Raw genomic sequence first — 15139 nt, 5'->3', positions numbered from 1 at the left:
TCTGCCAGGCTTGAGCCTGCCTCTCTGTTCACATTCACTTTCCCAATTTTCTCACAGTTCTGCACAGGCTTCCCTCTGCGGGGCTCGAGCCTGACTTTCACATTTCACTTTATCACACAGTTCTGCACAGGCTTCCCTCTGCCAGGCTCGAGCCTGTCTGTCTTCATAGGGTTTCCCTTCCCCACGTTTGATTTTAGGTGTCTTTTCGCTGTCGTAGACTTTCAAAACTGTAAGGATTTTACCAAGACCTCTGCATGGCCACTTCGATCTTGCTTTAAACAATTCTACAATCCACAGTCTTCCTCATCTTGTAACACCAATGTTACTTGGTACTTGTAGTTCTTATTCTCTTTAGTTTGCCCTCTTGGCATATTCAGAGTTCACATACTTTGCTTTTTCACTTTCTTTCCTTTGGTTCCTGTTGTAATACACGTCACCTAAGAACATTTCACAGAGACTTAAATGTACGATTTCGCCTCATATCCATTCCTTTTACAATTCAGCAATTGTCTTTTCCATTAAGTGTTTATCGGCACACGCGCAACTTCAATTTTTGAGTGACAGTTATTTTTGCTTTTAACACAAACTGGACTTGTGTTGCCTTCGATAACTCACTGGTCGTGTTAATTGATCTTCTTTCATTGATCCTCTTCATGCAGCAGTCAAGGCCGTTACCAACGCCTCCTCTGCTCCTCCCCAACTCTGCTGTTTACCCGGGAGGGTTCTTCCGCTCACTCGCTTTCTATCTTGGAACGCTTACGACTTCCCAAAAGTGTGGAATTCTCGCATGGCTCTCTCTCAATCTTTGCAACTGCCGATTATCCCTTTGGGCTTCCAACTTCAATAGCCTGGTTAGCATCAGCCCCGAAAGAGCTGTTCCTTCTTGTACCCAGTCTCGCTCAGGGTGTGCCTGTGCGTGCCACTATTTATCCTGACAGGGAGTGTTAACAAGTGGCAAGTGTGTATAATTAGGATTCGTGCCTGACTCTGCCTGGCCTCATTACAGGGTCAGAGCCATTGCAAGTTAGTAGAGGTAATCTTTGTGGACTCATTGTAAAGTGGGAGGAATTATGGGAGCTGTAGTTTCCTATAAAATAAGCAGGGATTGGGGTTAGATGTGTTGTCGAAAAAAGGATGATACCATGTCTCACCATCTGGGGCTTCTCCCCCACAACTCCCTATCCAGATGATCCTCCATTACTCGTCTACCCCCAGAGTGGGGATCCAAAACCGATGGCCTTTCGCTGACCACCTCAGTACGGGATCCCCGCTGGTTTTTCACAACAGGATAACATAAGGACAGAGTTGTGGAAGTCAAAAGGTGGTGGTAGAAGCCGGGTTGCAGAAGGAAAGGAGGAAGTGGAAACATCAGAGACTGGAAGCGACATGGAGAAATCGGATCAATAGGAGGCTTGGACATGGAAGAGGGTAAAGAAAAAATAACTCCTAGAGGGGGTGGTAGTGGTACTAAAGGTGGGACAGGGGATGCTGGAGAAATATCATCAGGAGGGCAAAGGAAAGCAAAAACAGGAAAACCAGGTGACTATGTAAGGGATTAAGAAGAGAGAGAGAGGACCAATACCTAGCTAGTAAGAGCATGCAGGTTTCCTTGTGCTGGTTGGCTCTAGGCTGGACTCTACAGTGGGATGAGGTAGCAGCTGGAGTCAGGGAGAGTTTGGACAGGTGGGGAAAGAGAAATCAGGAGGAAGCCAGCCTAGATGGGGCCGAGACTCATCTCTAGCTCTCCCTATGGGCTATGGGCACTGACTTGCCTGCTCACACGACTTTTCCATTGAGTGAGTCGTGGGGTATCGGACCCCAAAAAGCCCACAACTAGTGCAAACCAAGAAGAATGATTTTGGGTACCCAATATATCTGCACCACTGGGAAGTAATATTGGTGAATGGACAGATGGAGTAGGAGGTTCTGAGAAAAAGGAATCCAAGCTGAAAAAAGAACCACCCTGACTTTGCATGTATGGGGAAAATTCCATTTTTATTAAAGTTGTCCCAGTATTGTGCGCAATCCATGAATAAAGATTGTAAACATGGACATACACACTCTTTGTGTCCTTCTTGAGCCCCTGTTACTGGGTAAATATTTTTGCTGGTTTACACACAATGGTTTTTAGGGCTCTTCCCCCTTATTGTAAGTCCCATGGGACTTGGGGTACTCTTTTTACATGGCAGACGAAACCGTCAGCTATGTCATCAGAGTCATGGATGACTCAAGTCAAGGAACCCTGATCTCCAGCTCGACTGCATGGCATCTAAAGCTCAAATTTCCCTTTCTGTATTCAAACCATCTTTGACTTTTTTTATTGAATATTTAAACAAACAATAAAAACCAAACTTGCAGTATATACAACAACATATCCATTTTACATTATTCAATCGCACTCACTGCTTCCCTTTTCCCACCCCCCGTTACGAGCCTACTTCTGCTAATGTTCTATTCTGCATCTTGTGATGGTGTGTTCTTGTCCGTGAGGTCTGTCAAGTCTGGCACAGACCCAAATAGTTCTGCTATCAGCAGTTTCCAGGCCATCAGGGTCTCAGTTCCCCCCCCCCAGCATTGCTGGCTTCTTGCCATACCATGGTTTCCGCCTCCGCCCACTTCAGATCTTTCCACCATACCTCTAATCGAGGTTTGTGGCATGTCGTCCACCCCATAGCAATTCTCTTCGCAAGCGCATATGCCAGATCCTTCAGTTTGCTTACGTGCCTGAGTTTCTGCGGCCTAGGGAACCCTAGGGAACCCCCCTAACAGACAGGCCCACACAGTGTGCACCAGAATCTTAATAGCCTTTTCTGCTAATTTATGTGCGACCTCAGCCCAGAAGCGCCCAAAAACCAGGCATGACAAAAACATATGCACCATGTCCGCATTCTCATCACACTTAGGGCATGCCTGCCGTCCTGCATTTTTAAACTTGGCTATCCTCTGGGGTGTCAGGTACGCCCTATGCGTAATATACAACTGCATCTGCTTAAGTCTTGCGTTCCTTGACACCTTCTTGTGATACCCTTGGACTCGTTCCCACATCCCATCCTCCATCGGGGTACCCACTTCCTCCTCCCAATCTAGTCTCAGTTGTACCACCTCCTTTCTTTCTTTGGACATCATCATCTCGTATATCCTAGATATCTCGTGTCCCCCCTCTGCTATGTCATATATTATGTCTACAGTAGCATCTGGTTCTTCCTCAAGCACCAATTCGGACCACATTCCCTTGATCCTTCGCACCAGTCTATGGTACGTGATATACTGGCCGGTGTGTAGCCCAGTTTCCGCCCCAACTCCCCAAAATCTGTTATAGCGCCCTCCCGCCAGATGTCCCCCATTATCACTACACCAGCCGGCTCCCAGTGATTCCTGATTATCATCCTTAGCTGCTCTTCCCCACCAGTCAGTGCAACCAGCGGTACCTGAGGGGAGCACGGGCATGGGTTTCCCATCAGTTGACACACCCTTCGCCACATCTTCCATCCTAGTAACATCATCTTGGGGCGCCCATCCATTGCAGCCTGTGGCAACCACATAATCTCTTTCAGGTAAAATAGGACACAGTAATGTCTGAACAGCCTGGTTTCCGGGGTCACATCCTCTGAAAGCCATTTGGCCACATATTGTAGCTGACTGGCAACATAAAAAACTTCATAATTAGGCAATTTTATACCCCCTTTCTCGTAAGTGTTCTGTAGTTTCCAGAGGGCCACTCTGGTCCATGTCCCATGCCACATGAAGTCTCTATACATGCTGGCCAATCTACTAAAGAACTTCTTTGGTATCATAAATGGGATATTCCGGAAGTAGTGCAGGAGCCTAGGCAAGACCACCATCTTTAACATTGCACTACGTCCCATCATTGCTAAGGGCAGTTTTACCCAGAAGCGCATGCAATTCTCTATTTTGGTAATGGCTACTTCTGTGTTGCGCTTATGCTCTTCCTCCACTGTGTGGTATTTATCTATTCCTAGGTAGCGAAATGTGCTAGCTGCCCATGGTACTTGTAACACTGGTAATTGTTTCAAGGGGATCCCTTTGTATCCACCCAATGGGAACATGTTGGACTTCTGAGGGTTCACCGCTATACCGGACATTCCTGCATATCTACCCATCACCTCCAAAACATATTGGAGGTTTTCCTCTGGGTATCGCAAATACAGTAGTATATCATCTGCGTATAATGATATCAGGTGTCGTTCGCCACCCACAGGGATGCCTATCATGTCATATTGTTGCCTTAGGTAGATTGCTAGGGGTTCCAGAGCCAATATGTAGAGCATAGGGGACCATGGACAGCCTTGTCTGGTTCCCCTATGCAGCTTCCACCTTTCCGATACCACTGACCCTGTTTTAACCCTGGCCAGCGGCTCACTGTGCAACCTTTTAGCCCACTGTAGATATCCCGGACCCATCCCATAGCCAGCCAGGGACGCCATCAACCATGGCCTTTTCACCGAGTCGAAGGCCTTTATTGCGTCCAGCGACACAATTGCCAATATGTCCTCACTCTTGTTTCCGTATTCAATGACTCTGTGGAGCATTCTCAGATTATTGGATATGTTCCTATTAGGGACATAGCCTGTCTGATCCGGGTGTATCAATTTGCTTATGACTCTCCTTAATCTGTTTGCCAAAACGGCAGTCAAAATTTTACTGTCTTGATTCAACATCGACAGGGGTCTATAAGAACTGCAGCTTTGCCCTGGCTTATTCGGTTTGGGAAGTAGTATTATTATCAATTCTCTGAGTGACTCCGGCAGTCTGCCTAGCCCATAGGCCTCATTCAACATGTTTAACAATGGGGGGAGCACCTAATCTTTAAATATTTTATAAAACTCACTTGGGAGTCCGTCAGCCCCCGGGGGGTCTTACTAGTTGGCAACTGTCTCACCACCTCCTCTAGCTCCTCCAAAGTAATTGTTGCGTCCATCTCCTCTCTGTCCTCTGCACTGATCTGTGGCAATCATATGTCTTCCAGCGTTTCCACTATCATCGCGCGATTATCTTCCCCCTTATCCCTATATAGCAACCCATAATCGTTTGCAAACTCCTGATTAATTCCCTCCTGGGTATCCACCACCTTTCCGTCTTCCCTCGTTATCGATCTAATCGGGCGTCTAGTGGTCTCGCTTTCATACAGCCATGCCAAAATCCTTCCCGGTTTATCTCCTCCAGCATGCTGCCTCTCTATATACTTTTTATAGTTGAGGTTACACAATCTTTCCCAGTGCCCTGCGCACTTTTGCTACAGTCTTAGTATCAGGTCACTGTCTGGGTTGGTATTGTTTTCTCCTTTAAGTGCCCTTTCCAGTTCTCCTTCGGCTTCCTGTAAGTCTGCCAATATCCCTCCCTGCAATCCTTTGGGTTTTGTTATAGCCACTCCCCTTATCACAACTTTAAAGGCCTCCCACAATGTGCCCGCTGAATCTACAGTGCCTGTGTTCGTCTCAAAGTAGCTAACTATCTCATCTCTTATGTCTTCCCTAAAAAGGGGGTCTCTGAGCGCCTCTGCCCTGAGGCGCCACATCGGGATTCTTGCTTTCGGGGGACAACATTGCCATCTAAGGAACAGAGGCGAGTGGTCCGAGAGGACCCTCGCTTTATATTCAACTTGCGTAATCTCTGTCAATATCTCTGGGGTGACAAAAACATAGTCCAGCCTTGTATGTAGTTGCTGCAAGGTAGAATAATGCGAGTATTGCCTTTCTCGAGGATGAAACGTCCTCCATGCATCTTCTAATCCAAAATCATTCAGCAGCGTCTGTTATGCCTTGGCCGATGGGGCAGGCCTATCCAATTTCCCATCTGACCTGTCCACTCTAGGGTTTAGAACGCAATTAAACCCCCCCCCCCCCAAATCACTGCACTCCCCACACACATACTAAGATTGTTACACAGCGTTTTAAAATATGCCACAGTATTTTGGCTCGGGGCACACGTGTTTATAATACTTATTTCCCTATTTTCCACCAATCCCCTCACCACGGCCATGCTCCCGGCCGTCTCTACCAGCGTCTGTAACAGCTGAAACGGGATGTGTGGCGCCACCCAAATGATCACTCCCCTGGCATAAGCCGAATATGGCGAACCCACCACTGTTCCCTTCCATTTCCTCCTGACCATCTCCATCTTGTCTCACGTCAGGTGCGTCTCTAGCAACAAGGCAATATCTATTTTCTATCTCCGTAGGTATAGCATAACCTTATTTCTCTTCAAGTAACTATTGAGCCCACTGACATTCCAAGTGACTATTTTAAGGTCCCCCATGGTACATGTGTGTCCCTCTCCCCCCCCACTCATGCAGTCCAACTCCAGTTGCTTAACACTGCTATGTAGACTCGTACCCCAACTCAAACACCCTCTAACTATAAAAACAACAACCCCCCCCACACATCCCCCTCCCACCTTCTTGCTCTTCCCCAACAACACCCTCCCCAACTGTTGCCCAGCTCAATCCCTGGATCTCAGGCACCCCCGCATCTAGCCCTTTCTGGTAAAAGCCTGTACTCGGGGCTCAGCAGGGTGAAGTCGCCCTAATGGCCGCCTTACTACTAATTCTCGGGTGTAGGTAGCTGCCATCCTGCAGCTCCTGTTTGTTCCAAGTTTGCTACGCCTAGTGCTACCATGCTCACTTGCGCTTTTATTCACTATATTCCAGTCCAACAGGGTCAGAGTCCAAAGGCTACATACTACCAATCAAATGTCTCAAAGCTTCATACTAGGGCTCCCCTCCCGCTTATCCTCTCAGTGTACATGATACAGTCTCCTCACTTATCGTGCTCCTGGTGATCCTGTTCTTCACCTCGCTCCGGACAGCCCTGCAAGTCCAGCCATGACACTGCTTCCCCTGGGGTATCAAAAAACAGCGCTCTGCCTTTGTGCAAAACCTTTAGCTTTGCAGGGTACAAAAGCAAGTACTTGATACCAGCTGTACGCAGTCTTCTCTTGACCGCCACATAGCTATACCGCTGTCTTTACACCAGCATAGTATAGTCAGGGTATGCCGTGATCTTGGAGGAAGCTCTTTCTATCGTTCCGCCCTTACGAAAATACTCCAGGATCTTCTCTCTGACTTTATAGTTCAAAAATTTCGCAATTATTGGCCGCGGTGGAGCCCCAGGCTGTGGTTTCCTCATCAGGGCCCGATGTGCCCGCTCAACCGTGAACCCTTGTGAGAGCTTGTCTGCTCCTATTTCTTGCAGGATCATGTTCTCCACATAGTCCGTGGGGTCTTGGCCCTCTTCTCCCTCTGGCAGGCCGACCACCCGGATGTTGTTCCGTCTCGCCCTTCCTTCTGCTTCCTACACTCGATTTTCAAGGTTAGCAACCTGTTGTTTTAGTACTTGAACCTCTTTTGCATTATTTGTGCTTACATCTGTGTTAGTCTTCACAGCGCTCTCCAGGCCACTAGTCCTTTCTGCCAGTGCCCTGACGTCTTGTCGCAGCAAGGCGACTTCGATTCCTACAGCATTTTGTTCTCCAGGGCCGCCCGTAGATCCGCCATTGCTGTACCCCACTTAGCGCTCAGATCCATTATGGCCTCTAGGACCTGATGGTTTTCTCCTTCTGGGGTGCCATCCCCGGAAGCCGCCACCGCCCTTTGTGCCGGGGTCGAGGGGCTCCGCTGTGCCTTTGCAAAGGTCTCCATTGTAGGTTGTTTTCTCTTGGCTTTCGCCCCTTTCACCGACATCATGTAATCCTTACTTTGCGTCTGGTACTAGCTCTTCAGTGTTATTGTGTCTTCACCAGTTCAGTTTGGTGCTGGAGCGTCCTCCTCAGTGGACTGCACTGCGTGGTGGCACGTAAAGTTGCATTTCGAGTGGGCTGTGTCCTCCCACGTCTCTCCTCTGGCTACTGTAGTCAGTGTCTCAATGGCATGTTTTTAGAGGCCAGTGAACACACCCTACTCACTCCTACCACAGTCCCTTCGCTCCTGATGCTAAGATGCCAGTTTGCTCAGTTGTCTCTGTCGCCTGGCAGCGCTTCATTATGGGTTCTGTATCCTTTTTGCAGGTCCCGGCTACTTTTAAGGCATATAATGTTGCATCAATTCCTGGGACCTTATTATGAAAGGGCAGGCTTTTGGTGCGCTTGAAGCGCTTATGTATCATTACGTTTCATGTGGCACTTCCCCCAAACAGCGTCCTAACAGGACAGCATACCAATCCGTGTTTGCTGTGCACTACGACAATGAGAGGATATTCACTGTCGGTTCAATCGTCATCCTCGCCCTGTGCAACTCGCCACCATCCTTCTGTTTCTGTTCGCTCCGTGCTTATGATAGCTTCCACTGTCACCTGCTACGTTTAGCTGGCGTCCGGGGCCCCGCTGCTGTTATTTATAGACCGCTCGCAGCCAGTGTCTTCCCCGCAGATCTCACCGCTGCCCGCTATCCATGTCCTTTGTTGTAGCGGCTGGGAGCCGCGCGAACATCAGGCGCCTGTCCTCCCTGACACGGCAACTGTTACCATTTATGTCAATCGTTCCGCTCACTCAAGCCCCGAAGCGCTACCACGATGATGCAATGTGTAAAAGCAAGACTTGGAAGCAGAGCGTGCGTGTCTTTCGGCAGCTAGCTTCCTTCGCTGTCCACGCCTTTCAGCTACATTCGGTCCTTCGAGGCTGCGGGTACGCTCCCTTTGTTGTCTGCCATCTTGTCTGCCATCTTTGTTGTATCCGCGCGGCTGTGTCCTCAAAGTTCTTTTTTTCTCTCGGATCCCAGGCGTGGTGCACTTGCTTTTCAAGATAGCTGCAGGTCACATATTCATACGTCCGTATCTTCAGTTATAGAGCGCGTGTGTCATTTTTCCGGCATAAATTCCAGGATCAGTGTCGGATCAACAGGAGCTGCACACAAAGGCACGTCCTATTCCATGGAGGTTAGCCACGCCCCCAAGCCACATTTAACAAGATTCATCTAAGCATTGAAATCTTTTGTTCCCTATAAGACAAAACAGTACTCTCCCTGAGCAAAAAGGATTTGAAATCTATGTTAATTACAACATTTAAACAAGTGTAAGGGTGAAGAAGTACGAGTCAGACTCAATGGTGGCATGGTGATTGGAAAATACTTTAATTCAGGAAAAAATAAAAAGAGGAAACATCTCTCTGTAACCCTGATAGGGGTTTTCCTGCCTCCAATACGTAACTAAGGAATCGGTCAGAATGTCCACGTAAATAAAAAAAAAAAGAGTTCATCATTGTGTCAAAATGCCTACTTTCATCCTTCAAACTTGTAACTAATAAGACAATAGTGGATCTTCGTGGTTCAAAAGAATGACTCCCTTCTTCTGGACATGAGCCAGAGTTCCAATCGTAGGGGGGATTTCGCCAGAGGGAATGTTCCCCTTTCGGGTCTCAGTTCCTTTCTGAGAAAAACAAGTTCCAGCTTGTGGTGCTGTAAGGTTTCAGTTTCAATGCAAAAGAAAAAGTACCAACTCAAACATCATTCCTTACTGACCATAGTTTCGCTTCACTAATGGGTCCCTGGAGAATGCCACCCTTCTCCAGGTGTTTGTTTCTCAATGCTCTAATAGTGCCAGAGGAATGGCTCCCTTCCCCGGGCCTCCTTCTGATTCGTTTCATGATACCTGTTTTCTTCTCCCGTGGTCTCTTTGCGACACAGTTCACAAAGGCTGGGCGGAATGACTCTCTTCTCAGACTTAACAATTCACAGTTCAATATCACCAGTGGGAATGCCTCCCTTACCCTGGCTTGCTTTGCACTTCAAAAAAGTTCACAATACACATGATCTCCCAATCTTATCGGAGCGAGCCTCAGACATGTGTATTCCTCTTGACTTGGTGCAGTATTTATTTATTTATTTATTTACATTTATAGAGCGCACTGCAGCCCATAGACATCGAGGCGCTATTACATGAAGGCGTAAGCAGCAAGAATGTGTAAACATAGGAAACAAAGGTACTTAGTTACAGAGAGAGGAGCGGAACATAGTTACAAATGATGTTCGTGTAGTCCCGGTTCACTATCCTGCCAGGTACTGTGACTATTAAGATGACTTAGGTTACTCTTCATAGAAGGATCTAGGTCTCAGACCCGTGGGAATCTCTCCTCTTGGTGCTGCAGTTCTTTTTTTTACCAAGGACCTTAGCTTTTTCCCTTAGGCCCCAGTATCGCGGTTCCAACATCTGCCAGTGCCCTCTGGTACCCCTTCCAACCGCTCGGTACCTCTACCGTCTCGGCCCAGTCAGTCTCTGGGTTCACCAACCTCAGTTTAAGGCTTAGCTAGGCGTCTCTTCTCTTCGGCATGCTGCAGCGTCTCGGCGGCACTTGCAGATTCTCAGCCCTTCTGCTTGGCTTTCCTGGACGTTCACTGCTCTGCTTTGATGGATGGTCATTCCATGTCACACCAGGTAAGAACCTCTCTGCCTGCCTGGTAAGATTTCCTGTAGCTGCTTCGGTTCTCCGCCGAGCATTCCACATGCTAGTGGTTCCTCCAAGGAGGGTCTCTCTCTCTCTCCTTCCTGGTTTCCCGCTTCTGTTTTGAATGGGTTCTGCCCAATACGGTTTTGGGAAAAACTCTGCTGTTCATTCATGTTCTCGTGAGTGAAGTGACGCCATCCTGGGATTCGTCACACAAGGTACAAACATTCAAGTCCTTGAAGAAAATAGATCTCTGCGACATCCACAAATCGTATAAGTAGATCAAAAGGCAAAAGGACTGAAGTCTTGGAAAGCAAGTGGGAGTGTTGAGGAGAGAGAGCATGATGGGTCTGAGTGTAGGAAGAAGTGTTCGGTAACACAGACATCAGGTATCATTTAAGGACATCAATGTACAGTTGAAAGTTGCTCAGATCAAATAGCATTCCGTAAGAGGCATCCAAATAGTATCAACTCACCAAGAATGAACACAGGATTAAGAGTCTTAACTATGAGCAGACGGTTGCGACCTTCAGCAAAGGGTACAATCAGCACAACAGACAGGGTGGCAATGTTTGAAAGGAACCGCATTACCCACAACAAGAAAGCATTTAAGAAGCTAATTACCAGCAAAAAGCTACTCACCTGCCCCAGCAGAGGTACCAGAGATCTTCAGCATCTGAGAGGCCATGAAGTTGACCTGTGTGTTGTATGTGGCTTGTACACTACGCTTCAGTCGCAGCATCTCACGGATTGTGTCCTCATTCCCATGGCGGATTTCAAAGTCCTTCCATGTCTGCCAGAATGAGGCAGTCAACTGCAAGAGAAGAACATGGGCGAGAAGTAGACTTAGTTGCCACCTGAGCCAGGAAACAGCAGAATTCCATTTTCTGCATCTACATCAATGAATAGCTGTTACGTTTTCGGGTCATAGTACAGATGGAAGACGTGTATAAGCAGTAGTGGATTTATTACGAAATACATGAAAGTCATTCAAGCTGCATGTTTCACCACTTGATGCTCTGCCTTACCCGTGGGTCGCAGATCTGTGAGCAGTATGAATAAATTGCTCTGGCTCTGTCGATCTCTCCGAGTTTACTCTCCATGTCAGCAAAGCGTAGACACATCTCCCTGGAATGCTCATCAGATAAGACCTGCATAAGGGAAGAAACAGCAAAGTAAGAGAACCGCTCGGTGGACCTAGGAAATCACACCCTCAAGACTGGCGATCCCAAAGCAGAGTCAGATGGGCATTGCCATGCATAAAACACATGGAACAAGATACTTACCTGTAACTCCTATTCTCCAGCATTAGTATCTTACATGGATTCACATGCTAACATTTTCTGTCATCAGGCTGGGAATCCTCTGTAATATTAAAAGCAGTTTTGCTTTAAAGCCTAAAAACTGCTAGTCACTTATATACCTCATTGCTATCTCCTTGGATCATACTGCTCCAACCAATGACGTTCACCCTCCTTAGCTCCACCCCTGGTTCCATCTTCAGATTTAAGAGTGCCCGTAGTCATGGCAGTAGGAACCACTGAAAAGCCATAGAGGGGAAGGAGGGTGTGTTTAATGTGAATCCATGTACAATACCAATGCTGGAGAACAGGAGTTACAGGTAAGTAACTTGTTCCTTCTCCAGCATTGGATCATACAAAGATTCACATGCTTATGAATATGTTTAAACAGCAGTACAAACAACACACCACGGGAGGCGGAACAGCTAAACAGAGGCAATGCAAACTCACCTCTGCAACACTCACTTCAAGCAAAAAGGTTGCTTAGCACCACTGGGTCAGTATGAGACTCCTCCCTGGAATCCCTGTCAAGGAAGTAGAATCTTGTGAAGGTGTGGACATACCTCCACGTAGCATCCCTGCAGATGTCAACAAGGGAACACAGTCACTGTGGGCGTGCTTCTGGTGGAATGAGCTCTCAGACTGCAGCCGGATTGCCACTTGGAGATGGAAGCCTTCGATAGAGCCTTTCCTTTATCAACAGGTCCAAAAGCCACAAACTGAAAAGTCTTGCAAAAGTGTTTCGTACGTGCAACATAAAACTTCAATGTACGCGCAACATCCAGTAAATGCAAAACCCTCTCGGCAGGAGAGCGAAAGAAAAATTGTAGGTTTATGGGCTTGTTGGGATGAAATTCCGATGGGACGTTTCGCATGAAAGAACGGTGGGTGCGAATGGCCACCCTCGAGTGATGAAAAGTCAAATATGGTGGTTTGCAAGAGAGCCTGCAATTCCCAAACACATCTGGCAGATGTAATAGCGACCAAGAACGCAGTCTTCCACAAGGGAAATTTTAAAGAAGCCTGGTGAAGAGGCTCAAAAGGAGGACCCATTAACTTGGAGAGAACCACATTGAGTTCCCAAGCTGGAGCAGGTGCTTTAACTGGCGACAATGTCCTGAAACGGCCCTTAAGGAACTCCTTAACATACCTATGCAACCAAAGAGAAGGTTTGCCAGTTGTCAGAGTTTAACGGGAGATAGCAGCCAAGTGAACCTTTATCGAAGCATGTGCTAGGCATGCTTTTGCCAATGATAGAAGATAAGGCAGGATCTGGTTAGCCTTTATACGAGGGTCGGTTCATTGAGATCAACACCATATGGAAAACCTATAACACTTACGTTTGTAGCAGGAAAAAAATCGACGGAGCTCTACCATTGGGCAGCACTTCATGGCATTTCAAGTCTAACTGGAAGTATCCGAATTCTACGGCTGCAGGAGGCAGGCCCTCAATTTCACGGATGCTGGGTCGTGATGCAGGACGGCTCCCCTTCCCTGGATAGTAGGTCTGGAAGAGGAGGAAGCTCGATGGATGGTGCCACCAACAGATGCAGTACATTAGGGTACCAGATTTGATGTGGCCAAACTGTGGCAATTAGAATTATCCTGCACCAGCTCCGTTTGAGTGCATTGGAATTAAAATAAGATGGATCGAAGGGAACGCATAAAAGAACAGACCCTCCCAAGGGATGGAGAAAGCGTCCTCTAGACACCTCATTTGAGGAAACCTGCTGGCAAACTGGCTGCACTTAGAGTTGGCCACCGTGGCGAACAAATCGATCTGAAGTTGACCCCATCTTGAGAACAGTTGATCAACTTGATTCTGATGGAGCCCCCCCACTCGTGGCAGGATCGCAGCTCCCTGCTGAGGGAATCCATAAGGGTGTTGTGGATCCCGTCCAGGAGAATTGGAATGAGGAACATCCTCCGAGCTATGGCCCAGTGCCACAGCGATTGAGCTTCCTTGTAGAGGATGGGAGAGCGGGTCCGCCCTCTTGCTTCCTGATGTAGAACATGGTGGTCGTGTTGCCTGTAAAGAGGCAGACAACCTTACCCTGTAGCTGGGGTTGAAAAGACTAGAGAGTTCAGAAAACCGCCCGGAGCTCTAACACATTCATGTGAAGTATCTTGTCCTCCGATAACCAGAGACCTCTGGGGTGGAGTTTTCATGGGTGCGCCTCCCACCCCTCCAGGGAGATGTCGGTTGTGACAGTGGCTTGATGAGCCAGAGGGCGAAAGGTGGCACCCCTACATTAGGTGCTGCTGATGCTTCCATCACTGCAGTGACCGTCAAAACTGTGGTTTGAGTGCAATCTTGTTGTTCCAAGGGCCCAACACTTGCTTCCATCTGGCATATAGGAACCCTTGGAGTGGCCTCATGTGCAGCCTGCAGTGAGGCATCAGAGAGATGCAGGAGGACATCATCCCTATCCGAGATTTGATCGAGTGAACTGTCGTTACCTGGAGAGAAGATAGTTCTTGACTCTTGCAGATCATGGCCTTTATTCTGTCCTCTGATGGAGTAGCAAAGCAATGCAAGGTGTCCAGCGGAGAACGCGTTCTGAGATGGCGATAGAGAGGACTTGGGAACGTTTATGGAAAATCCCAGAGACTGCGACCGGATCATCCAGATGAGGGTAGACGCATATACTTGTGCGACGCAGATGGGCGGCCACTGGAGAGAGGCACTTGGTGAACACCCTTGGAGCAGACTTTAGTCTGAAGGGTAGAGTCTTGAATTGTTAGTGCTTCCCCTGCACTATGAAGTGAAGGAAACGTCTATGCTTCCGATGGATGGGTATACGGAAGTATGCATCTTCCAGATCTACAGATGCGAGAAAATCTCCTTGCCCGAGAACCTGCTGCAACATGACCATAGAGAATTTTTGTGATTGAAGAAACTTGTTGAACTTCCTGAGATCTAGAATAGGTCTTCAGCCACCAGGCTTTTTTCTGACCAGGAAGTACCTGGAGTACACTCAGGAGCCCCGAAGGTGCGGTGGAACAGGTCCTTTTTCGAGCAGGGACCGAACCTCTGTATGGGCGGGATGAAAGGGAATTTGCCCAGAAATTTGAGGGTGTGCCCTCTTTGCACGATGCTGAGCACCCATTTGTCGGTGGTGTTTCTACACTGGTTGGCAAAGTGAGACAACCGGCACCCTACTGATGTGCTGAAGTGGGGGCCCAGACCCTGATCCTGGTCCGGCCTGTTTTGGAGCTTGCGAGCGAGTGGCGGATCCGTAGCGCCTCCGAGTGCTCTGGTACTATTGTGACCTTCCTCGGTAGGCCTCCACTGAGGTGGAGCGAGAAGGCTGTTAATAGGACGGTTGTTATGCACCAGAGGCCATGCAGGGTCTCCCTTTCCCAGAACGAAAGGGCTGCCACTGCTGCTGGAGAGTCAGAGATGTCTGTCTTTATTGCTTGAAGTGTCTCGTCGACTTTTTTTC

General features: G+C 48.0%; 1 protein-coding gene across 2 annotated transcripts in view; it reads right to left on the bottom strand.

Annotated features, from left to right (window-relative positions):
• XAB2 (XPA binding protein 2) overlaps positions 1–15139 on the bottom strand; it is a 711598-nt gene that overhangs the window by 106345 nt on the left and 590114 nt on the right. For both annotated transcript variants that reach the window (XM_069603869.1, XM_069603870.1), the window contains 2 exons: positions 11421–11543; positions 11035–11206 (listed from right to left, as the gene is read on the bottom strand). In XM_069603869.1, the coding sequence (XP_069459970.1) occupies positions 11035–11206; positions 11421–11543 (295 nt within the window). The remainder of the gene's footprint in view (positions 1–11034; positions 11207–11420; positions 11544–15139) is intronic.

This window comes from Ambystoma mexicanum, chromosome 3q (assembly GCF_040938575.1).
Source record: "Ambystoma mexicanum isolate Mex_15411 chromosome 3q, UKY_AmexF1_1, whole genome shotgun sequence".
In the NCBI taxonomy this organism is placed as follows: domain Eukaryota; kingdom Metazoa; phylum Chordata; class Amphibia; order Caudata; family Ambystomatidae; genus Ambystoma; species Ambystoma mexicanum.
This window is presented reverse-complemented; position numbering and strand designations above follow the sequence as displayed.